The sequence below is a fragment of the Amblyomma mixtum genome, chromosome 3 (genome assembly GCF_055824585.1).
Source record: "Amblyomma mixtum isolate Tamu chromosome 3, ASM5582458v1, whole genome shotgun sequence".
Lineage (NCBI taxonomy): Eukaryota > Metazoa > Arthropoda > Arachnida > Ixodida > Ixodidae > Amblyomma > Amblyomma mixtum.
In genome coordinates this window covers 22,814,123-22,839,816 of record NC_143014.1, presented here as the reverse complement: position 1 = coordinate 22,839,816, position 25,694 = coordinate 22,814,123, and the positions used below count along the sequence as shown (strand labels likewise).

Below are 25,694 nucleotides of genomic sequence, written 5' to 3'. Positions count from 1 at the left end.
AGGCACATACGCCCACATTCATGTGTTAAGTCGTGCAGAGAAATGCGCACATGCACACGCACACATACAGAGGTGCTGTTGCTGTATATACAGCTTTTTCCTTTGAAATCCGCGGAAGATGCTTTGGTGTCATCTGTTCAGGTGGATTGTGTGGCAATGCTGAGACTCCATGATAATGTGCATTTAAAAGATGACTGATTAACTTTAATTTAATTAGGCAGTGTATATATTTTGCAATGGGACCGACCAGCAGCAGTTCAAGCGGCGCTGCAAAGAGGCAACGAAGTGCAGTCGGGATCCTGTGTGACTCCTGGGAGTGTGCTCGTCGTGACGCTCTTTGATCAACACCCGGCGTCCGGTGTTTCGAATAAACACCTTTTACACTTGGTGGGGGTGTCTCGGTCCTCGTCCCACTCCTCGTCCTGGAACTTCGGAGCCGAACGTTACTCCCCCCTGCCACCATGCCAGACGGTCTGACCCAACCATCGCCACCCTCCCTGCCGCCGTCCTGTGTTCCGGGGTGCAACGGCAGTGTGACCCTTCTCTATTCAGTGGCACTGATGACCACAACATCGATGATTGGCTGGCCTCCTACGAGCGCGTCAGTAGTTACAATCGGTGGGATGATTCCAATAAATTGAGCAACATCCTCTTCTACCTCACGGACATTGCCAACCTGTGGTTTCGTAACCATGAAGCCGACTTTCTTACCTAGTCCTTATTTAAGACTAGCTTTGCCGACGTTTTCGGCCGCCCCACCGTGTGGAAACTCTGCGCTAGGTAACATCTCCATGCTCGATCTCGGCTAGCGGCCGAAACCTTCACTAGCTATATTGAGGACATCATTCACTTATGTTAGCGTGTCAACCCATTGGTGTCCGAGACTGACAAAGTTAACCACATCCTTATAGGGATCTCTGATGACTCTTTCCAAATGCTCCTGGTGAAGAACCCCACCTCTGTCAGTACTGTCATCCGGCTGTGCCAAAGCTATGACGAGTTATGAAAGTAACATACTTCTACGCAGCATTCTGATGCGCCTGCTGAGGGTCTTGCTGGCTTGGCCCTTGGTGCATCGTCTTCTGAGCAGTCCCTGTTCATGCAGCATGGCAAAGACTTCATCTGTAAAGAAGTCGCCCACCAGCTTTCTCTTCTGCATCACATTCAAGATCCTGTCTGCCCTACTGGTGACCTAGCACCGTCCCTTGCGCTGACTATCTGCAGTATTCAGGAGCAGGTCGCTGCAGTCCTGCTACCCAGCACCTCCACCAAGTGTGAAGGTCGAAGCGCATGTCTCCGGGCGTTGATCGAAGAGCGTCACAACAGGCACATCCATCCCAGGAGTCGCACAGGATCCCAGCTGCACCTCGTCGACCTCTGTGCTGCGCCACTTGAACTGCTGCCAGCTGGTCCCATTATAGTTGTATAATGTATAGTTGTGAAAAAGGCATTACGATCTGGAAGGTGTATGCATATTGTTATTGTTTTTCAGCGTGCTTCATTCCACTTCACGTGCGCATATAAATATTGAGCAGGCAAGTATAGGACAAGGAGGGGCTCTTTATGACATACGTATGAAAGAAGCCAACAGCCACTGAAAGCAAGGAAAGCATAGGAGAATGGTTTCTAATATTTTTTTAATTTGTGGAGTTGGTTAATGAGAAATTAATAGTGTTATTATTTAATAGCTGAAACATAATTCGACAATTGATTAGAAAATAGAAGGAAAAACAACCACATGCTTCTGGTAGGATCTGAACCCACGACCTCCGCGTATGGTGCTCTACCAACTGAGCTACCGCTGCGGCTGTCCGATCTACTTACAGGGGTGTTTATTTTGCGTGTAACCTAACCTTGACAGTGTTCATCAGCACCACCTTCGTCCTTAGCAGCGGACCTAGTACGTCCTGTATTGCCGAGAGTGTCACATGGAACATGATTGAACGGCTAGGGAGGAAGCTGCGCGAGAATCCTTTTATGTTACCCCGTGTACTGTGCGTTGTCAGTGCACGTTAAAGAACCCCAGGTGGTCGAAATTTCCGGAGCCCTCCACTACGGCGTCTCTCATAGCCTTAGTTGCTTTGGGACGTTAAACCCCATAAACCAAACCAAACCTTTTATGTTACCTCTAGACTTCCAGAACCGAGGCTTTCAGTGGGCCATTGAGCAGACCAGTGTGGGGAAATGAGGGGCTCGTTACGACATGCATGTGATGAAATCCAGCATTCACCAAAAGCAAGAAAAGCATAAGGGAATGTTTTTTTTTTATTATTTGCACGAACAAGAAAGGAGAGGTTGGTGATGCAGTGGTGGCTTCGGGTACTCCTTTTCACCAATTCATAGAAACCACTTGGTCTGACGATATACAGTTCAGTGCAGCGTAACACAAACAGTACACAACATATAAAGTAAAGTACAAGTGTCAGGGGAAGTAATATTAATGAGGGAACATAAATGCTCCTAAAAGTTAACAGAACAGTACACGATACAATATACAAAAGAGATATAAATAAACAAAGAAAGAAGAAAAAAAAAAAAAGCTTATTTGCAGTATGTACAGCAAAAGTAAACGACAACGCTATTGAAGCACTCGCTCACAAAAAAAAAAGCTTGTTTGTAGCAAACATAGCAAAAACAAATAAAGATATTGGAGCACTCACTCTCGGAGAGGTAAGAGCTCTAATATTGTATAATTCAATTCCACTAAACTAGTATTTCCCAAGAATGCCACAGTCATCAAGGGATGATATCAACACCACAAGTGCTTGGTTTTGCAGTGCACACGTCGGCCATGGGCCTAATAGCTTTTGTAAACTTAAGGGTCTTTTGTAAAGAGCGCTTGAGTCTCTCTTCTATCGCGACCTGAAGTTGTCCTGCACTCGGGAATCCAATAACAGGGGGGCCACGACCTCATTTTCTTGGCACACGCACACCGTGGGCTGTCTGTGGGGCCAATTCTGTGAAGAAAGTGGTTTGTGTAAGCACTTTCTTTTTAGTTCAGTTTGCGGGGTTAATTAACGGGAAATTAACAGTAATAATTTTATGGCTGAAAGATAATTATGTATAAATTGTGAGCTGTAAGGTTTAACGTCCCAGAGCGGCACAGGGGCTCTTAGGGACGCCGTAATGGAGGGCTCCAGATTAATTTAGACCACCCCTGGCATTCTTTAACATGCGCTGACATCACACAGCACATGGGCATTTCTGCATTTCACCTCCGCCGAAACGCTTCAGCCACGGCCGGGATTGAACATGGGTCCCATTGCTCAGTAGCTGAGCTGCCTAACCACGTGCCTGTTGAAGAAGGCAAGCTCTTCTGAGTGAGACATTTATTATCAATGTTTCGGCTGGGGAGAAGAGCTTGCATGCTTCAAGTTTTGATCTATTTTCAATAAACAAGGAAATAGAAGGTTGTGGGAGAAAGAGGGGGCGGGGGAAAGCTGCTTGGAGGCAGCTTGGCTGGCCCCAATTACGATTACAATGGCTGCAGAAGCAAGGGGAACCCCGGCTGATTATTAAATATAAATCACCCCACATCGGTGGCTCAGTGGTTACGGCGCTCGGCTGCTGGCCCAAAAGACGCAGGTGTGATCCCGGCCGTGGCGGCTGAATTTTGATGGAGGCGAAATTCCAGAGGCCCGTGTGCTGTGCAATGTCAGTGCACGTTAAAGAACCCCAGGTGGTCGAAATTTCCGGAGCCCTTCACTACGGCGTCTCTCATAGCCTGACTCGCTTTGGGACATTAAACCCCAATAAACCAAACCAACCGAATTTCATTGGAGCCGAAATTCTAGAGGCCCGTGTACTGTGCGATGTCAGCGCACGTTAAGGAACCCCAGGGGGTCGAAATTTCCGGAGCCCTTCACTACGGCGTTCCTCATAGCCTCAGTCGCTTTGGGTCATTAAACCCCAATAAACAAACCAAACTAAACGAACTAAATATAAATCGCCAAAAAATGAAAACATTAGAATGTTTACTTCACGATGTTTCTGCTGGAGGACTACGTTTTTCATTTTTGGTAATTAGAGCAGGTGACGCACACACGTGCTCCAAACGCGCATTTTGTTTTTCCAAAAGAAATTTCAGCTGCTCCAAAAGGTGCTCCAAAGTTACTTGGGCCAATTTTATCACTGGGAGAGCAAAAAGAAATATCCATTGGAAAGAAGCTGCTATGATACACCGATAGATTACCTCTCGCAAACAACACCAGTGTTTTTTTCTGCTTGAAAAGGTGACTGTGTTGAGAAAATTGGCTTGATTTGCCAATCAAACTAGTGGTTCGTAATGTTTCATAGAAGGTGACGCTACCATATAGTATACTGACCCAAAGGTTGCGGGTTCGATCCTGGCCATAGCAACTATATTTCATTGAGGGTGAAACACAAAAATGCCCATGCGCTGTGCAAACTTGGTGCATGATAAAGACTGCTGTGTGGTCTCACCTAATCCAAAGCCCTCCGCTATGGCATCCTTCTTATCCCATATCAAACTGCACATAGCAATACCCGTACCACATTATATTTAAGCTGTTCTTGCCTGACTGTACAGGGAGCACACAAATGTGCTTGGCTTTTGTTTCTGGGATGGCTGTGCCCGACAGGTTCGCGTAGGCCAAGTGGGCAGCATGCAGCCCTTCATGCATCTTGAACATAGTGCTGTGTCCTGTAAAAATAGTGCTGGTAGAGAAGTGGGGTGTAGTTGCTGCAATCCATTTTTGCTCATCTTTGGTTACAGTACAAATGATGTTATCACGGGACACTCTCTCAATTTAGCTAGACGTGGTGTTCCCCTTTGGCATCCTGTGATGGCTTGTGAGCTCTGTACAACACACAGATGAGCGCAGTGTGAAACAACCCGTGTGGCGTGTCCATGCGTGGGCATCGAGTGTAAATGCAGGTGGCTAGAAAAAAGTTAAGTGGTCATATGCCTGAACCCTGTACTGTTTTTGTTAGTGGAGTAATAACTAATGTTGTGTTGTGGCATTGCGTTGCTGTCTTATTTGCAAGCCCTCTGTGTGCATGTTCAGCAACAAAATGCAGCATGGTTATAAATTGTGAACTGTGTTTTTTACCTTCTGCTCGTTTTCACTACAACACTACCTCTTTTTTTTTTGCTGATTTTTGTGTCCTAACTTTGGTTTCGTATGTGGGAATGGTGCGGTACAATACTTGTCTACTGCGAAGATAATTATGTGGTAATCCTTGGGTGTTTCTGTCAAATCAGGTGCCCACGAGTTATTGCCAGGAATGGTACCTGTGGGGACTGTGTCAGTGGTGTCCTTCATATGCGCCCCATACACCCTGCAATTAAAACATTGAGAAGTTGTGTGTGGCTTGTGCACGTGACATTTTATTTGGTTGCTTACTCTGTGCTTTTCCCCCCCTTTTTTTTTATTGCAGGGAGGGCCAACCGTACTGTGAAAAAGACTACCAAAAGCAATTTGGTGTCAAATGTGCCCATTGTGATCGGTTTATCTCTGGTAAAGTGCTGCAGGTCTGTTGCTGCTTTCTTCTTTGTTTTGGTGACCATAAATCATTAGATGAATTTGCACCAAGAGAAAATGCTTACACAGGGGTATACTTTAAAAAGAGAGTGAAGTAAGGTGTAAACGCGAGCCAAGCTTACTGTAGTCATACCCCGCTCCAGCAAAATTCATGGGACACATGAAAAATTTGGCGAAGGGGAAATTTTGTTGTGAAATCAGCGAAATTCAGTGACAGGTTTGATTGGGTGGTGCATGAACTACTTGTATTTCCAGGAATCAGTCAGGTTTGGTAGCTTTAGTCATTTTGATAACAATGGCAAGGCTTGCTTCATGAGCTCTTTGTCATGTGCTCCAACAAAATTTTTCTGTTAAAGTTTTGCTGATAGTGTCGATAAATTTTATGAACCTGATGGGGATTGTTAATTGTTTAAGCATCCTAAAAACCAAATGCAGCTGAAAAAATCTTTTAATTCCTTGTTGCTACATTTCTCAGAGAAGTGGTCGTTAGTTTTCTGCACATTATGATGCTCCTGTACAATTGCATCACTGTTGTCTTTTCTGTGCGAGGTGACCACGAGAATGACTGCTGCCTATGAGGGCCAGTGTAAGGAGGAACAGTGTTTGCCCATGTTGCAGAAAAAGTAAACCATGGCAAATGTGTGCTTTGATTGTGCACAGTGTTGCGCAAAAGTGCGACCACATATGCTCATTGTTGTGAGTTCAAGTGTAGAAAACAGCATGAACTGAATTTTAAATCAAGTTGTGAAACAAGTGAGGATGCAGAACACTTTCTCACTTTCTGTCCCCATAAGTTTTTTGCTGCAATTTTAAAAGTAGTCTTGCATTGCATTTTCATGTATACAGTCGTAGAGGGGCCCAAGTTGAGTTGTGTTGACATTACGACATATGTCATCACTTGTGTTAGGTCATACATTGTAGAGTGAGGTCTTTAGGGACTGTTTGACTACTAGGACTTAATTAAGATCTTTATTTTTTATTAAATGCAATAGTAGGAAAGCAGAAAAGTGTAGTCTGGTCCGACAAAAAAAAGGGGGAAAAAAGAAAAACTAAGAGTCAGAAACAGAAGTGGAACCAAGTGCACACTGATTGTTTTCAGTCTTTTCAAAAAGGCTTCAAGGAGAGACGCAGGCCTTAAGATGGTAAAAAAAAGTGCAAAAATTTAGATTAAAAAAAAATGGCATGTTCAGGCTCAGTATACTCTAAAATACCAACCTATGAAGTTGCAAGGTCTAATTCGACCTCTGGCTGCTAAAAAAATTGATATATTTGGAACTTCCGAAGCGCCAAAATGCCTATTTTGGAGCAAATGTGGCAGAACTCCCACAACCACGTCCCCGATGGCTGCCATCTTGATCTTGTTTGAAAACTGGTGATCTTTCCTACATCCTGGTGTTACTCACTATTAAGGCATAAGCCTTTCTTGGCTCATGAGTGATGTCGACGGAAGTTGTCCGCAAAAGTGTCTGCATGAACTGTCAGTCATAAGCTGTATGGTAATTAAAATAAAATGTAAAAGTTGATTAAGCAACACATATGTAATGATAGTCAATAGATAGTAAAAAATAGTGATAGATAGTGATAATGATAGCTACTCATATTGACAGTGCTAGAGATAGTGGTAGTGATAGTGATAACGATAGTGCTAGAGATAGATAGTGATGGTAGTGGTAGTGATAATGATAGCTACTGATAGTGATAATGCTGGAGATAGTGATGATGATAGCAATGATGATGCTAGTAGTGAGGGCAGATTGATGATAGCGGTAGTGAAAAAAAGTCGTGGGCTTGATTTTGGTGAAGGTCATGGGTTCGCGCCAAGTGAAGGTCGTAGGTTTGGGTCCTGTGAAGGTCGTGGGTTCGAGTGCCGCAAAGGTTGCGGGTTTTAGTCCCGTGAAGGTTGTGGGTTCGAGTCCCATGAATGTTGTGGGTTCCAGCCACGTGAAGATTGTGGGTTCGAGTTGTGTGAAGGTTGCGGGTTTGAGTCCCATGGAGGTCATTTGGACGTCACGATAGCCATGAATGTCGACATTGTTAAGCCTATTCCCCATAAAATAAAAATGTAAAAGGGAGGGAGAAAGAAGAATGAAAGGCTTTCTCATTTCCATTTTTTTACAGACTTAAGTGCAATCCTGTAATTTTTGTGAAATCTTCTCGGAATGTCCGCATTCGGCTGTTTTCTGAGGCCTCTACGACCTCCGAATGGCTGGTGCATGCATTTAAAATGCAATTTTCGGAACTTCATGCTTTTTGCCAACATGACTAGCCTTGCAGAAGTTTTCATCATGCCTTTATGGTGCAGTTTCAATTAATCTTGTACCATTGGATTCAGAAAGAACTAAACTGGAGCTGTGCTGGTTTTTACGGTTGAGTCGAACGTATCAAATTTTGTGAACAATAATGCCATCTAGGTATATATTTTATAAGTATGGTGCTTCAACATAATTGAACATTTTTATATGATGATGTACCTTAATAATAGCAAAAATAGCATTGCTCTGCATGGCAAGTCTCAGGCTACAGCTTCATTTCATTCGGAACTATAAAATATAAGGAAAGTTTCTTAATGACCCTTAAGAAATTACCTAGTTATGCTGCAGTTATTTTTCCGTCATATGGAAACTAACTAAGACATACTGAAACTAATTTTATTTTTGACACCAGTAGAAAGAAATACATATATACACCCAATGTTATTTTGATGTCTGTAATGAAAGTTTTTATTTTTGAAACCCGTGTCTCCTCTTGATTTGTTTTTATAATGCACAAAGGTACCGTTGGGGGCAAAGGCACTACTAGAGATCCTGACGTCTGTATGCATCATGTGACAATGTTCACCTGTTTTCACGGGCACATATTAGAGAACTCGAGTGCAGTTTTCACTTCCAAAATTATGGTCTGGAAGCACCAGGCATTTGCAAGGTTGTGCGCTTTCGTTGCCACTCTCATGTTGTGGGGATCCCCGACAGTATTTTCGAAGCAGTATGGAGTACTGACAGAAACAGACAGGGTGTGACACTGACTACCAGCTGAGCTGTTTACTGGGCAGGATGCAGTCTATACACCAGAATAGCAAGCACCATGGGAAAAGAGAGATCTCTGCAGCAAAACTGCGCTTGCTTCCTCTGGCCGGTGCAATGACTAGGATAAAAACACCCACCATATTTTCATGCTGCGATACACAAGATGGCCCTATTTTGAAGCACAAGCTTTTCTCTGCTCACTCTTTGGCACCCTGGTAAGTCTCCCTAGTACAGGCCTTGGCAGCACGCCCAGATGCTGCACTCCAGTCATATCATGGTGCGTTTATCTTTCGATGGGAGCTCCGGCAGCGGTGATGCACTCGGCGAACTCGGCAGAGTGCCAAGATGCTATGTGCCGTGAAGTGGAGCTTCAAAGACGATTGCACGCTTTGCACGGGGCTTCCCATGGCTGTGCCAGAGTATGCTTAGAAAGCCTACGCACACAAGGTCTTCTTTTTTTTAAGCCCTGTGTCGTGAACTCTGTGTGTCTTCGCAGCCAACGTTTCTGTGTTGGCTCGAGTACAGGTCAGCGCCTTGCTGACGGTACACTTCAGATGTGTGTGAGGCCTATTGGTATCCACGACTGCGGTAGGCTAGGTAGGCAGTATCAACAATATTAATGCACTGTATTAAGCCGCCATTTTGTGATGCCGATTACAATAGATTGTTGCTGGCGTATTTTATTTCTAAAGAGCATGTCATTTTTCGGCAGTTTTTTCCGGAAAAAAGGTGCGCGTTAGAATCGGGCAAATTGTTAATTATTGTGCTATCATTTACAGTATTTATTCGTGTAATTTGCACACTCCTAATTTATTAGCCGCCATGGTGGCTCAGTGGTTATGGTGCTCAGCTGCTGACCTGAAAGACTTGGGTTTGATCCCGGCAGCAGCAGTCACATTTCCATGGAGATGAAATTTTAGAGGCCCGTGTACTGTGTGATGTCAGTGCATGTTAAAGAGCTCTAGGTGGTCGAAATTTCCGGAGCCCTCCACTGCGGCGTCCCTCACAGCCTGAGCTGCCTTGGGACATTAAACCCCATTAAATTAAATCCTAATTTATTAGCCAGGTTCGTGCATATTTTATGCTCCGGCGAGGGGACTTGCACTCCGTTTACCTGGCAGTCGCTTTCCTGGACAAACAGTTGCGTATGGGCTAAAAATCTGAGACTACCAAACCGTTTGTTTTTCGCTGGTCAGCTGGGCTGCATGCAAAGGTGCCGTTTTGTTGCTTGTTATCTCCATCTGTCTGTTGGTTTAACGATTGTATCATTGCGCGTTTATTGCTTTAAGCTGTGCACGCACAGTCATGCCATCCCAAGGGGAACTACATAACATGGGGGCGGGACGGCAGGGGGTATAAGCCTTCTGTGTGGAGTCAGCTTTTTATTTGTACAATGAGGGGTGCAAATTCGGGGGGAGGGTGGGGGTCGACGTATAGGCAGCAATATACAGTGTATATTGTGTGCTATGACCTTTGTAGGGTTTTTTTTAGGATGTGTTCACAGTTCTGTCTAATTTGCACACCCGCTTTTTGAAGGCTTAATTTAAAGAAAAAAAAAGTGTGCAAATTACGCGAGTAAATGTGGTAAATGCCAAGCCAGGAGATGGCGTCCATACCAAGCTAGGAGATGGCGTCTGGTGGAATAAATACCACCTGCACTGGTTCTGTTGTTTGCACACCAGCGTGCAAGTAACCTCACCAGTCAAGCTGTTAGTTCAGGAAGTGCCAATTGTTTTTGTCTTCAAAAACCACTTTGACCAGATGGAGAACAGTGGGCATAGTCTAGAGACTGTGAACTCAATTTTGTGGCAGTAAACAGAAAATAGGTGAAGCTGTGTCTAGCATTCCTTCACCTCTGACAGTAGTATCCAGGCTTGGTTCAACGCAATCTGTATATATTTGCAGGCTGGCGAAAACCACCACTTTCATCCAACTTGTGCTCGATGTTCCAAGTGCGGAGACCCATTTGGGGATGGCGAGGAGATGTACCTGCAAGGTATGTCCTGTTGGCTGGTTATATTGGCAAGGAACAATGTGCTCCCGAGAACAATGTTTCCCTGTTACTGAAAAAGGACTGCAGAGTCACAAACATGGAAAGTCTTTTACAGTCGAACCCACATATATTCAAAAACACACCTGCGAGTTTGATGTAAAAGTAGTGGTAAATTTAATAACACACAAACTCTTTGAGATGGAATCGTTAATTCGGACTTCAAGGGAGTGGAAAAAAAATTGAAATTTTCTGTTTGTCGAATTATTGATGGCCCCTCAAAACTACCAAAAACCGTTCGCGTGAAAGTGAAATTTATTTGGTGGGAACCTGGACAGTTGTTACATTCTTTTAAGACAAACTGTGTGACAACAGCTATTGCTCGGAGTTTTTTTTTAATTCGTGCACGCTGTCGGGAGTGTCGGAAGCAGAACTGCTCTACGATGGTATGCGCCTCCGCGGCTGCTTTCAGCGTCTGACAGGGTAGCGCTATAGCTTCTTTGCATGTGACGTCGCACGTGAGGAGGCTTCACTGCACTAAGGTGAACAGCATGTGACGAGGGCAGAGTTTTGGTGTGCTTGAACGAAAATATATGATGTAGGTGGAAACAAGGGAAACGTTCATTGGTGCCGGAGCGGCGAGACGCCTTCGAAAAACAAACAAACAACAAACATCAGCAACAAGGCGTCGTTGTACCAAACTGTGTGCTGCTTGGCTGGCTCACTGATATGCACAGCAGATAACCGGCATGCCTCAGGCTAACGGCAGAGTTTCGAAAACAAAACTGAATGGCCGGATTCTCTCTCGACCTATCGACAGGAACCTGCCGACCATCAACACGCCTGCCTTTGCACGCACATCAGAGTGGCGCGGGAGGCAATGTAACATGTAGTTCAGGCCTGTGTACGACTATCTGGACAATTGCCTGTTCAGCACGTCGTATCTCGACGTAGCGCCCCTTTCGGGGCCTGTCCGAATAAACGAGCTTCTGACACCATAGACTTGAATGGGCGTTTGGCAGGACTCCGGTGACAGTCTGAATTATCTCAATTTCTAAATTAACGGGGGCCATATTATTCAGGTTCTACCGTATTTCTATGATAGCCACTTACTGCACGCAGGTTACCGAGTGAAAAAAATTGCCGACGGTTACGTTATTTCCTAATGCGAAATTTGAGCGCAGCTCATCAGCTGTTTCAGCTTTTCGATAGATTGAGACAAAGAATGCGGGCAAGACATGTACGTACAATTACAGACAACTTGTTATTTTTCAGATATATTCCTTCTTCAAGAAACACTCCACTAACAGTAAAGTTACACTTGAGAGAGATTACAATACAAAAGAATTATAGCAACTTAAAGTGCACTACCACAAGAGAGAGAGGCAAACAAACAAAACACAATTTGTTCTCTGAAGCTTAAATGGCGGCTCGGGCGGTCAACGGCCTTCTTATATAGGCTCTCTTCACGTCTGTCTGTTCTTCGCGCCAAGGCAGGCGTGCACATAGTGTCGGCTGTGCAGTCTCCTTCTCCTTCTTGCGCTGGGCGCACGTCTTCATTGGTCGAAGGCCAGAAGTGGCTTCGAGGAGCATCTGGGACTTTCTGTCGTGGCGCCGCCGCCACCGTCGCGCAAGTGAAGAGGTGGAGGCCATCTCTTAGCGCACGCAAGGCTACGCCCTCTCCCTCAACATCGCGTAGAAACATCTCGGACGTCTCGGCGAACAGTGGGAGAGTGGGCAGCCACACACACAACGCTAGTGGCTCTCCAGGGGTCCCTTCCCCCCCCGTTTTACGACATGTGCCGGCGAGAGGTGTCCGTGCGGCGCTTTTCTTTTTTTTTTTCTTGCTACGGAGGGGGGAGGTTGCGCTTTTACCTTCTCCTAATTACAGTGGACAACAATGACGGCGATGCTGCGAAACGCAGAAACGGGCGCCTAAGAGCTGCTCTAAAAGTTGTGAATTTTTCGTGTTTCTTCATAATCATTGCCCCAGAGAGAGCACATTTTTCAATGTTTTCGATGGACTCCGTACAGCTGGGACTGCAGCCTTCCATCAACGCGCAGCAGTGATGGACCATGCTGAGTGCATGGCGCATGTCGAAGCACGTGGGCACAGGCTCTTTCAAATCCTCGTCACAATTTGCATCAGGCGAGGGCTGCCACGGTGGCTCAGTGGTTATTGCACTCAGCTGCTGACTCGAAACACGCGGGTTTGATCCTGGCCGCGGTAGTGGAATTTCAATGGAGGCGAAATTCTAGAGGCCCGTGTACTATGTGATGTCAGTGCACGTTAAAGAACCCCAGGTGGTCGAAATTTCCGGAGCCCTTCACTGTGGCGTCCCTCATAGCCTGAGTCGCTTTGGGACATTAAACCCCCAAAAAGAAAAAAAGCAAAGCAACAGTGGTTTGCTGGTAAACCGCGACTTTGACAATTGTGTTTTCATCTGCAAGCTCTCCCGCGGTCTCAGCGTTGTCGTCCGCAGAGAAAAAGTTGCCTATGGCTGCCCCATCACAAATAGTACCAGGAAATTTGTACAAGTGGACCCACGTATCATCAAGACCTCCGATGGCTTCATTGAGCTCGCCCGACAAAGAAATTGCTCCATCTTCTCTGGAGAAAGCAGGGACCAGAATGTCGGAAGCATTTCTGTGTAGTTGCATTTTTGACATCATTCCACGACACACTCTGCATATACGGGGCACCTAAGAAGTTGATTTTTTAGGTCTCTTCCTGTCCTCAGGTTTTGCAGGAGCCATTCATTCAGACGTGTCCTACAACCAACCTTCACCGTGCAGATTATCCCCTAGTCCAGTGGTTGAAGCGTTTGGCGGCAGGAAGCGAAGTGCAGTATTGCCGAAATGTGGACACAGCCATTGTCTATGATGAGGCAGACGTTGCAATCTTGGCCCACTGGGTCATCTTTCTAAGATATCAGCCGTTGGGCAAAAAGTTCGTAGGTCATCTGTGGTCTTTGATTGGTCACTGGAACCAAAAGCGTGTTCTGCAAGCATCACAGAGACTTGCTTTTCTTTTCCGCCGGGTCTCTTCTCCGGTTCAGCCTGAACGTCAGCCTTGTTCTTAAAAATGGTGCTCAGCGTGCTTCTCGGAATCTTTTACACTGTTGCGATTTTGAATTTCTCTCACCTCGTTCAGCTTGCTTGATAATTTCCAGTTTCATAGAAAAGGGGAGGTTCTGCCATTTGCGGCTGCCATCACGCGTACACAGAGACAACAAAAACCATGTGAGATTGCCGATGGCAGCACGATGCACTGTACTTGAGAACTGCATGACAACTCAGGCACAACTGGTGCAATGCATTAAAAACGCGTATTTTGGTTGGCCAGGTATGCGCCCGCCACCTGCGTCATGATATATCCACGTCCTCATTGGTCTGCGCGTGTTACGTAGCACCACAGCACCAATAGTACCCACAGGTCCATGCTGAAAAGCTAACCTTTGGAGATGTGCTGACAGAAAGCCAGCTTCTTGAGTCGACCGGCATTGCTCGAAGGTTGGGATCTATCGGATGTGACGGCTAATTTTTGTATGATGTAGCTGTATATTTTCCTATACATTCACATTGCAGCTTTACGGGCTCAGAAATTGTTTCATATAAAGGATAATTCAATCTAACCAAGTTCTATATAATTGGGTTCGACTGTGTAACATCACTTTTGCTGGGAAATGTACAAACCTCAAGTCTAAGAGTGCACAAGTAACATAATGTGGTGATATCTGTCTTAGCTGCACTATCTTGCTCCAAGAGCTTGTTACACACATCCTGTTATGCTTGAGGAAAATATAAGTGTCTGGCTTTTAACTGTCACAATTTCAGTGCTGCTGTCTTTTAATGAAGAGAAACCTTCATTTACTTGATTGCCTTGTGTAAAAAAAAAAAAGCATTGCTTTCACTTTATTTCAGTGCACATACAAAAGCAGTGCACAGATACTTTTTTTTGGTACATATTACCTCTTTCAAATAGATTTGTGTTATCTTTAATGTAATATAGCATTGCGGCTTTGTTCTGTTTGAAATCTTGCGCATGTTAAGAGTGCACAGTAATGACAGGGGCAGTATGCAATGGCAGGTGCATGTGGGGAGTGTTCATGCATCTGTTATAGTGGCGTATCTTCATTCAATACCTGCTAGCTTTAAGGCAGCATGTTGAGCAGTTGGCAATATTTTGTGCTGCAAAAAAAGCAGCTTGCAGTGTTGATCTGTTGGTGATGAGGAAACTCAACGCATGCTGCAGGAGGCGCCATCTGGCATCCGCGCTGTGGTCCAGGTCCCGATGGCAAAATGGAAGACAGGAAACTGGACGACTCCCAAAAAGACGCGGTTGCCGAGGAGCAGGTAAGGTCTCATTGTTGCCCGTCACTGCAGAGCATCCCGCATGTTCCCCACTATTGCTGTTGGCTCTGTCGAGTTTGGTAGGGCCTTGCTTGTTGCATGAAGTGTCTGCACCAAGCATCAGTGTTGGAGGTAGCAGCTGATTTGAAATTTCTCCGTAGTGTGTTTATATGTAATTTTGTTCAGAATGCCCTTTTTTTTTCTAAGATAATTTCTATAATCCTGTTCCTTGGCCACCTCAGACCCCTTTCATCAAAAGGCATGCACAGCTTCCAAGCAAGTTTGTTCTCAAGAGAATGGAGAAGGGTGTCACCTGGCCTGTTTGGAACTTTCTGCAGTTGCCACCAGGGGGCCATTATGTGCTGCTTATTTCTAGTTTGTACAAGCAAAAAAGGATTTTTAAGTCGAACCAAGCAGTTTTTGTGCAGTTTCTGTCGGCACAGAACAGGTCAAATGCAGTGAATCCTGAGGCAAGGAATTGTGTTAATGAAAAGCTGTTTCCTTGACACAGCAGTGCTCTCTTTTGTACACACTAGGCTGTTTGTGCCAACAAGGACTGCCATGCAACACTGCATGCTACATCTTCTGGGTAAGAGCTCCCTGAGGTTAAGGTAGTTAGGTGGGGCCATGTGACAGGGATATTACTATCTTCTTGAGGCCTTCAGTGAACCGAATGGAAAATTGAGTGCATATAAGTTATATTTGCATATAAGCGCATATATACTGGTTTCTCAAGTTTTACCGCTGCTAACAAACTTTTTATATTGGCTTGTGAATATGGGCAGATTAGGTAGCATAATGTGGAGGAAGTGATTTTTTCAATTTTATTCCTTCTTAATTTGGGCATTAAACGGTTGATACGAGAACTGGCATGGTGCTTACTTGTCGAGCATTTTCATTACCACTAGATAGCACACGGGCACTCAGTGCATGGTTATGCTACTGGTCATTGGTTGCACATTTGATAGAAGAAATAGTGCAGTTATGCATGCTGGGGAAGGTAGCATAGTATGAAATAAGTAGAATCTTGATGATGCGAACCTTATGGGGCCGCAAATATGTTTGTATCATCCAGAGCAAAGAAAATCCTTGTGCAGAAGCATGGGAAATGCATTCACGCAGGTAATTTATTTACGGCCACGTGACCATAGCTCACCATTCGCGGTGCGTATGTGTGAGCTGTGTGTGCCCGTGCTCACTCTGTGGTGTTGGCGATGCGTGCTGCTGCTCCCTGTGCGTACACCGCGACTAGTGATCGTGCCATTGCTCGCTGTGCGCACCACATGACAGGCGATGATTGTGAGGTGTGCACTGAGTGCTTGAGGTTAGTAAGGCCGTGGCTCGCATGTTCGTATCATCCATAGTGGCACACTGAAGAGTGTTTGGAATTGTGCACATCTTATCAAGATTCTACTGTAGTGAGCAAATCCTACCACCAACTTCTCTGTCGGTGGATTTCAGCTGTAATGAGGCAGTAGGTTGGGGTGGGCAATTAGATGCTTCCATGGAAGGGGCAGGGGGTGTGTATGCATGAATTCTTAAGAAATCATATGAGGAAATAACTGCTTTTGTAGTTATTTCGGTAGGGCTCATGGTTCCATCGTAACAGCTTTATTTAACCTTGTAGTAGTGAATTTAGCAAGTTACTTTTGTGTGTTCACTTGCTTAAATGATTGCTGATTCGCACAGATCCCACCTCAGTGTGAGTGCTTTTTCTTCAAGTTGGCATAATTCTCAGGAAATGTTTGTCTAGTGGGCAGCAACAAAGTGTGCCTTGTTCACAGCAGCTTGTGCTGCCCTTGTTTCAGGGAGTTGCATGCTAGTGAGTGGCTGATGGGGGCATGGGGTGGCTGTTTCTTGGCTGAACTCATTGCTTCTAGTGCAGTGTCTTGAGCAGGCTTGACCCTGATAGGTGTGAACCAAGCGCTGGCAGCACCTTCTGGTACTTGTTGTTTGAACATGTCTCTTCTTGTGAAGCTAATTGTGTGTTCCACATAATGTATGAAGGTAGTATGTTGGACGGCAAGCTTGACAGTTACAAACCGGCAGCGGTGCCAGGCAGACTGCTCTGCTGTTGCCTGACTGGTTTGCTGCTGTAGCTTTAGTGTTGTGGAGCCTTGGCCTGACTGTGTACTTTTGGTGCATGGGCCCCTCTCTCCCTGCTTGTCTCTCTGTTAGACTGTTGGCACGCATCCTCCCAGCCCGAAGAGCTTCCGTTCTGCCAGCCCACACGACTCTTTGAAAATTCAGGTTTGTTGCATATGCATCTGTGCTTGTACCAGTGCTGCTTCCTGAGTGGTGGCAGTGATGCATCCAGGCATTTGCGGCTACTTTGTGGCCCAGTCTCCTAGAAGAGGCCGTGTTTCAGTTTAGCAGGATGCATTCTGTGTGTGCTTACTATTCTGTGCTTACCATTCTTGAAGTGCACTGGCTCAGAACATTTAAGTCTTATTTCTAAAGGAGATAATTGCTTTAAAGGAAATGTTGTCAAGTTGCTGGCAACACTTTTCCAATTTATTTAGATAAATAATTTACTATAGCTGTATGTGAAACAGATATCAGTTGAAAAAGCAGAAATCTGGGCAAGGTGGTACCGCTTTTAGAAGGGTAGTATGTTGCAACAAAGACAGCAGGGAGGCATAAACTACCCAGGTGTTACACTTGCACTTAGACATTTATTGAGTACAAATTGTACAGGGCATCCCAACTAAGTAAACCATGTTTTTAAAAAAATGTAGAGTGTCCTAGGTGGAGATGGGCAACTGCCATCATTTTCGTCTTTCCTCCCTCATCCTCGTCGTTAAGTCATTGGCTCACCCACTGGCCCTCTCTCACCCTCACAATGAGCAGTCTCAACATGTGAGCTCTTTTTCCTTATTGTCGACATGTTCCAACATTACTGAGCCACACTGCGTGCAAACGATTGTTCATTGCACCTGCATTTGGCTGTCTTGAGCTGCGTGTAACTTCTTTTAAGCTTCACACTCTGAAGTTATCAATAGCCAACAAAGGCCACATGAAGTAACAGAGAGACTACACTCATGCTGTTGCTGATCACTGGTAACAGCCAGGTCAGTTTGGTACTTCTCCTGGCAGCAACTAAAATGAACTGTGCCAGGAAATTGAGGCTGCGAAAAGTGCAGCAGAATTCTTCTCACAACGATCTCCACGCAGAGGGGACTGCAAGATAATTTCATTTAGGAAATTATCCCGGCTGCCGATAGAATAGACACAGCCGTTAATCGGGCCAACCTGCTCACCTCTGTACACTCCGCAAGTTTCAAGCGAGGGGGAGGAGCAACAAACTATTCCACCCTACATGTGGAAGAAGAATATTTGGACTGCTGATCACCAACGATAGGCGTCACCCCTGATTAGTTGCTGACCTAAGGCATGGAGTGTAGGCGGCAGATTCGGCAACAAAACACTCTGCTCTGAATCAAGTTGTAACAAAATGCAATCACTTGCAGAGATTAAGAATAATAACATGATTAGAACATTACATAGATGAGACAAAGAACTGGGAATGGTGAAATTAACACACTAGTAATACCGGCGTTATGACAAAATGCGGCTGAATGAAGCAATACAAAAGTACAAGTGGAGATACAGAGATCGAGCTGCAAGGACAGAGGAAGAGTTCGAGAGAGCGGAGGGAGGTGGTGGCGTATCCATGGAGTGGCAAGGTCTGGTCACATGGAGCGCTGCCGGGCTGCAGATGCTCACTGCAGGCGACTGTAGAACTTGGAGGATTTTGCCGTGTGGCAGTCGTCCTGGCTGACATCCCACCCGTCGGTCACCACTGTATGCTACTCCTGGTCCGCACTCCAGAATGTCAGACGGCGGCTACCCCTCTCACAGTGGCCATCATCCGAGGCAAGTTCATTTTCTGGAAGACTGCAGCCACAGGCTCTCCCTTCACTAGTTGCCATCCTTCATTGGTGTTGCAGGCTACGAGCAAGCTGACAACCTTGCCAAAGCAGCTCATGGCATTGATCTCATTCCTCAGCCTCCGCAGCAGTGATGGCCTTTGACTGTTCTAGGGCTGCCGTCAAGAAAGCCGTAATTGGTTAGAATCCAGGCTGTAGATATGAACCTTGTGACCACTTCAAACGACTACCTGAGAAGCTCACCTGAAGTGTGTTCAACACACTCTTCTGCTTCGCCTACACATTGGCTGTTCTTAGACTGCGGTCAGGCATCACCTCCACGGGCGAACCCAGTCGCCAGCCTGTGGCAAGGACGAGACCACTGATCACCTTCTCTGCCAACGCACAGCCACCACCAGAGAGCTAGTCCAAGGCTACTGGAACCTGGGCCTAGCCACAACCAGCTGCCAGCCCTTCGACTCCTCATGAAGTACCTGGACATTACTGGGCGGGCTTTGAATTTATGAGATGGCCCATAGTCAGCAAATCACCAGGCCCCAAACTGTGGCTTCCCTGTGGCCTAAAAGCGAGCGTTGGACAACATTTATTTGTTAAGGTCGGTTTGTTAAGGTAAGCTCGGAGCGCCGCGCGGTACGGGAGGGCAGGAGGGAACCCAAAAGACTTGGGTCTTCCGTGACAGCCGTCGCCGAGTCGGCCAGGCCTGCATGCTCCAGTTTCAGAAAACAGTGCACCCGCACCACCGCCCTTGAAATCGCCGCACTTCCTGGAACTCCACTGTCGGCTTCGTTCGCCGATGGCTGAGCTCCGAGAGAGACCTTGACGGACCCCCAGCAACAGCCGTGCTACGAGCCTGTTCCTGCGCTATCTGAACACTCCCCTCTGCTCTTTCCTGATGAGCCACGTCCTGTTGGTCTGACAAAAAACCACGAAAGACATCTCAAAAAGACAGAGAGCACTAGATGGGAGAGAAGGCTGAGCACATCACCAAGAGGGACTGTCACTCTGGTTTAAAGTAGGTCGGTTCATACACTTCGCTCAGATGAACAATCATTTGGCAGAAATCTTAACATCCTGCCTGTTTGAACTGCCAGGCTTTTGAGCTGTGCTTACAGTCTTGTCGTCTTTGTCACCTACGCATGTTCACACGTGTTAAACTGCCAACTCGGCCATCTGGCGGGGTTGACCTGCTGCGTTATGAGGGGCTCCACCCTTCCCACTCAGCTAATAAAGTTCATTGTCATGTGTGTCTGCCAGTCTCTCAAGCTGCATTTTTAAAACGTGGTCTTCATCATCTTCCATCTGTGCGTCTGGAAGTGTCATCAGACGGGCATGGAGGAAGCCGCACGAGATGGCGGGAGATTAGAGGGAGTGAAATTCAGTTAGAAGACCCAATGCTGTCGCAGTGTAATCGAGTAATGGTAATTAAACGACCTACAAAGTTCCCTTCTTCCTAGTCTGTTCTGTGCTTAGCACTTATTGTAATTGTCAGGGTAAATGCTACTGCATTATTTTCTGAATATTCTTGACGTATATTTGTTTTTGTACACAGACACAACAACGCACTAACTTATTTTATTGGTGCATGTAGATAACAGTGAAATACTATAAGTGCAGGGCACATGTATGCATGCACTGCACGTCAGAAGTAAAGGCAGAGTGGTATTTTGCGGCTCAACTCATAACTGTCTTGGTTTCGTCTCACAATTTGGCTCAAACAATACACAAACGCGTGCACACACACACACACAACAATATAAGCATCTAGCCTCTTGTCCCCAATCGTCTTTGAGGGCCTGTCCTATAAGTTTATTACTCAGTAATTGTGCCAGAATTTGCCGGCTAGAAAAAATAACTCGAGCTTTAAACAACTATTAGTGAGAGTGTGGGAAGAAGGGTGAGGGGAGCAGATTTTGCGAAGCGAGGGTGAGGGCGGGCCGGATAATTTTTCAAAATGAGGTCGAGAGAGGGCCATGGATTCTAAAGTGAGGATGAGGGAGGAAAATTAAAAATGAGGGCATTTGCCCACCACTGGTTGTGTGCATCCACGCCTGGAGTCTGTGGCGGTGCAGGCTTCTGTCAGTGCAGTGGAGTTTGAGTACAGAAGTGCCTACTGACCATATGAGGTCTATACAGACTGTGCATCATTGCCCACTAAGGCTGCCAGCTAGTTATAATGTGACTGTTCTTTCATGCACCCTGAAATTGATGACTGCCTCCAGTCGTGACCTGTGCCTGTGTGCTGCCACTGTAGCATTGTAGCACTGTAGCTTTCTGTGACCCCCCAATGCGCACTTGATGATGCGATTACTTGTGTGTCCCAGCGGATCCATGGAGAGGTAGTGGAACTGCCCTCTGGCATCGGACTGGAGTCTCGAAACCTCCTCAGCTTCCCGTGTGTGTCGATCTTTATCACCATGGTGCCGCTTGATCTTTCCTCAGGGGAGAGGTTGCTAGATGCTTGCTGCGGAAATAAATACCGCTGCGAAGAGGTAGTTTTCTTTTTGTGAGGGTAGCACTCATGACGTTTTTGCCTCCTGCTGCCTTTGTGGTGTCATGCTACATTTATTCATGGGTATATCAGCCTGATATACCCATTCCTGAAAAACATTCCAATGCAAGTGCTTGGGACAGGTTCACTGGTAGTCTGCTCACCTTGAGAGGGCCTGGTTCTGGACAAGTGCACAAAGATTATTAAATAAGTACAAAGGGCTTATTTAGAAAGAAGTTAAGTGTTAATTGCTGTTTGTAGAACACAGATTGATCTAATTAGAACTGGTTCCTTTTCTTTAATGAATGCCTCCTCTTTTATTCATCATTGTAAGGTGTATATTGTAATTTATTGCAATGTGCTATTGTGACAGGTATGTGCAAAATTGTCCATGCTGTAGTGAGTTATATATATGTGGCTTTTCTGTGCCAAGTGTGAGCTTTACAGGGGATGGGCCTTGTCAGGCTTACCATGCCTTTTGCCCTTCCCTTCAAGTGTGTATTCATGCTTGAAACTAACAAACAGATAAGCAGAAACAAATAGTAGTGTAAAGAAGAAAGTAGTGCATATTTTTGTTTTGCTTCTTCACATGAATGTGGTGCCAAAGATGCGCATTCCTGATTCTGTTTTACATGCCACCATGCATGAATATGCTCAAGTTGCTGCATCCTCTGTCCACAGTGTCACTGCCAAACATGTGCTGCACAGATGAACCGTTATGTCTGCTGAAATGAGTATCTTTCTGCCATGTGCCACAGTTAAGGAGCAAAACCTGTTTATTGGCAGAAGTAGTGGTGAAAGAAAACGTTTGTTTGCTTCTCTGAGCTGATGAAAGATGGGTGTCATTGGCAGTATGGCCGGTCGTCAAGCCCTGGCAGTTTGCTGGACAAAGAGCCAATGCTGAGCGACCTGAGCCGCGTGTATGCCTACAGCTACCTGACAGCTGAGCCAACCCAGGGGTATCTGCGCAGGCCTCTTGAGCCGCACCCACCCAAGTCGCCTCAGTTTCACCGGCCGCCAGGTGCTGCCCACTATTCTGCAATTTTTAGGGGCTTTTCTTGCGGCTTTGACTTGCTCTCTGTCTTTTTTGTCTTTCAGATCAGTGTTCTCTGCATTTGGGATGCAGGTTTTAGTTTGGCCTTTTTTGTGGTAGTACTTGAGCTCCTCACATAGGGAAGTTGCACAAAAAAAAAAAACACGCATACATGACGTGGGGCAGGACGAGTACAAATTGACTACTAATATTAGTCTTGGAACGCGGCACTATTTGAGAGGAACAGAAAACAAACCAGGCATGCGTATTCAAAAAACCGCGCATGTTACATTCAGCAGACACCAAGACAGATTCTTACAGCATCTTATCAAGAAAAGCTATTTCACAGTTGTACAGCTGAACAGAAGAATCGCTGATACAGTCGCAGCCATTAATCTTCATGATATAGGCTTCTATCAGTTCAAGTGTGATAGTGTTGCTGCTCTTGCCCAGAATTCTGAAGTGGTCACATACCACGCATCTTCCATGGCCCGAACCAGTGTTATGCATGTGTGCTTCCACATTTGCTGCCGAGATGATGAGTGCCTGTTGGTTGTCAGCTAAGATGCTTAAACGTTTTTGAACGATGTCTGAGTAACAATAATTTTTCCTTGAAAATTACGTGTCCTTGAGTACGCAGGAACACATCGGAGGCAAGTTGTGACTATGAGTACTTTACGTGGCGTGGGAGATGCAGTGTGTTTTTAAAAAGCTCAGGCCAGTTTCTCATGAAAAGGGAAATGGCTGGAATGAGCCCCACATATAGATTTGCACCCGCCACGGTGGCTCAGTGGTTACGGCGCTCGGCTGCTGGCCCGAAAGGCGCAGGTTTGATCCCGGCCGCGGCAGCTGAATTTCGATGGAAGCGAAATTCTAGAGGCCCGTGTACTTGCCAGTGGGCTTGGGCAAGGCACGTAATGCGAAGGTTAGATAACCGGTGGTCCTTCAGGGTAATAGACTGGATTACAGGGGAAGGGAAGCATGGCAGGGGGCAGCGGAAAGTTAGATGGGCGGATGAGATGAGAGAAGTTGTGGAGATAGGGTGGCTGCAGCTGTTGAAGGACAGGGTTAATTGGAGAGTTATTAGAGAGGCCTTTGTTCTGTAGTGGGCATAGTCAGGCTGATGATGATGATGAGTCTGTTGTGTTGTTGGTCGAGGGAACGTCGTTCATTTGAGAATGTGTATGCAGCTAACTTGTGAGCCATTTTGCCCTTCTGAAACGGTAGGATGTTGCTGGTAAAAATTCTGTCCAAAAATTCTTAGAGGAAATCGTAGCATCCGGTTCAAAAGATTCCTCATGCTGTCTGGATATCAGTGGGGGTAGACTTGCTGGAATCGGAGCGCGCAAGCAAAAGTTATTCCACTTACAATATTGAAAACACCAAGATAAAACAATCACATTTCACGCCCTCATTATACTCGCCCAGTGCCAAATACAGTTGAACCCCATTATAAGAGACATGGATGTAACAGACAATCGGGTATAAGAGACACTATGCACCCACAAGCTTGGCTGGCCCATATGTGTCCTTAATCGAACCTCTTTTGTAACAGCCACGTCGGTTGACAAAGAGGAAGAAAAGAATCATCAACATGGAAGCGATAACGCTTCGGATGCCAAAATGTCCGCGGCTCACACATGTTGCCAGACGACTATTCAGTTTGTGCCAAAGGCCGGTATATAAGTCGAGGGGTGACCTTTTGGTAATATTTTTCGGAAAAAACCTCAACCTATATTCCACACTATACGGTAGTTTCCAAGCTGGAACAAGCAGTACTGAAGAACAGTGTGAATATAGCTCTCAAGCAGACCAACATTGACATCTTGACAGTGAAAGCGCTCAAAAGGACAAGGACGACAGAAAAGGAAAGACATACATGGAAGCGATAACAATTAAGTGCTTTGTATGTCTTTCCTTTTCTGTCGTCCTTGTCTTTTTGAGCGCTTTCACTGTCAAGATGGAAAACCAACTCGCCCACTCAATTCCATTATTCAACATTGACAATTATTTCAGCAACAAAAGAATCAGACAAAGCTGTGGGGTGTGGTCATGAAGTGTGTGGGCGCCCACTAAGTAAGTGCTCTTGAAAATGATGTAATAAAGCTTTTGCTACATGCTATGGCCTTCTTTTTTGCATTCTTTAGCCGCAGGGTGCCTAAATACGAAATACGGGCTGGTTACAAAATGAAAACATGGTACCCTGCTTATAAGAGACACAAACTGCTCCCTGGTGCGCGTCCCTTATAAAGGGGTTCAACTGTACTGCGCACCACAAATCAAACAAACGGCCTCGCCGCAGTGGCTCAGTGGTTATGGCGCTCGGCTACTGACCCGAAAGACGCGGGTTCGATCCCGGCCGCGGCGGCCGAATTTCGATGAAGGCGAAATTCTAGAGGCCCGTATACTGTGCGATGTCAGTGCACGTTAAAGAACCCCAGGTGGTGGAAATTTCCGGAGCCCTTCACTACGGCGTCCCTCATAGCCTGAGTTGCTTCGGGACGTTAAACCCCAATAAACAAACAAACAAACAAATCAGAAACACGCCTTGCACATGTGCAGCGGAAGCTTGTATCCAGTTGTTACTTGGCAGGGCAGCCAGCGTTCCGCGTACATGATGCATACGGGAGGCTTTTCATGGCCCTAAAAAAAAAAAAAAAGTTTTTTTTGTACTCTTGGAGAGAGCAGGGGGTAGCTTAATCCTCACCTCTTTCCTGTTCTGTGAGCAGTCCATTGTCCAACTCCGTCGGACGATTTTCCTTCACTGTGTTCTTGGTATCGGCAGTTTTAACAGCATCATTCACTTGCAGGATACTCTTAGGTGAAATGAAAACTGGTGCTTCTAGCTTGATTCTTATTGGCTTTCATTTGCTTGTACTGCTTTTCTTTTGTACTCTTTTCTCGAGCGAAAATGTGACAATACTGAGAGACATTTATATTTTAGATCCCTTTCCCAAGTGCCGCAGTGGTGGCTCAGTGGTTATGGTGCTCGGCTGCTGACCCCAAAGACATGGGTTTGACCCCAGCCGCGACGGTCGAATTTCGATGGAGGCGAAATTCTAGAGGCCCATGTACTGTGCGATGTCAGTCCACGTTAAAGAACCCCAGGTGGTCGAAATTTCCAGAGCCCTTCACTACGGCGTCCCTCATAGCCTGAGTTACTTTGGGATGTTAAACCCCCATAAACCTTTCCCGAGTATAGAAGAATTCAGTTCGAACTGAAAGAGTGCGGCCAATTTGGATGCCACTCATATATCCACTACCGAAAATCGCTGCGACGCTTCATCACCATCAGCACAAATTAAGCATTTCTGGAACAGATTAGAACATCAAATATTACCACTTTGGCTATCTCCTCGGCATCAAGGCATCACCATGTCTGATGCTGACGCAGGGCTTCTTCAAGTACATGA

The 25,694-nt window shown here is 45.9% G+C and overlaps 1 protein-coding gene across 3 annotated transcripts in view; it reads left to right on the top strand.

The window, feature by feature from the left end:
• The window catches only part of Unc-115a (actin binding LIM protein Uncoordinated 115a), a 99,477-nt gene that overhangs the window by 32,544 nt on the left and 41,239 nt on the right, over window positions 1–25,694 (top strand). For 2 of the 3 annotated variants that reach the window (XM_089578352.1, XM_089578351.1), the window contains exons 6-10: window positions 5,401–5,494; window positions 10,433–10,523; window positions 14,773–14,873; window positions 17,049–17,120; window positions 22,101–22,269. In XM_089578352.1, coding sequence (XP_089434478.1) covers window positions 5,401–5,494; window positions 10,433–10,523; window positions 14,773–14,873; window positions 17,049–17,120; window positions 22,101–22,269 — 527 coding nt within the window. The remainder of the gene's footprint in view (window positions 1–5,400; window positions 5,495–10,432; window positions 10,524–14,772; window positions 14,874–17,048; window positions 17,121–22,100; window positions 22,270–25,694) is intronic. The other variant, XM_089578353.1, reaches the window with a different exon arrangement.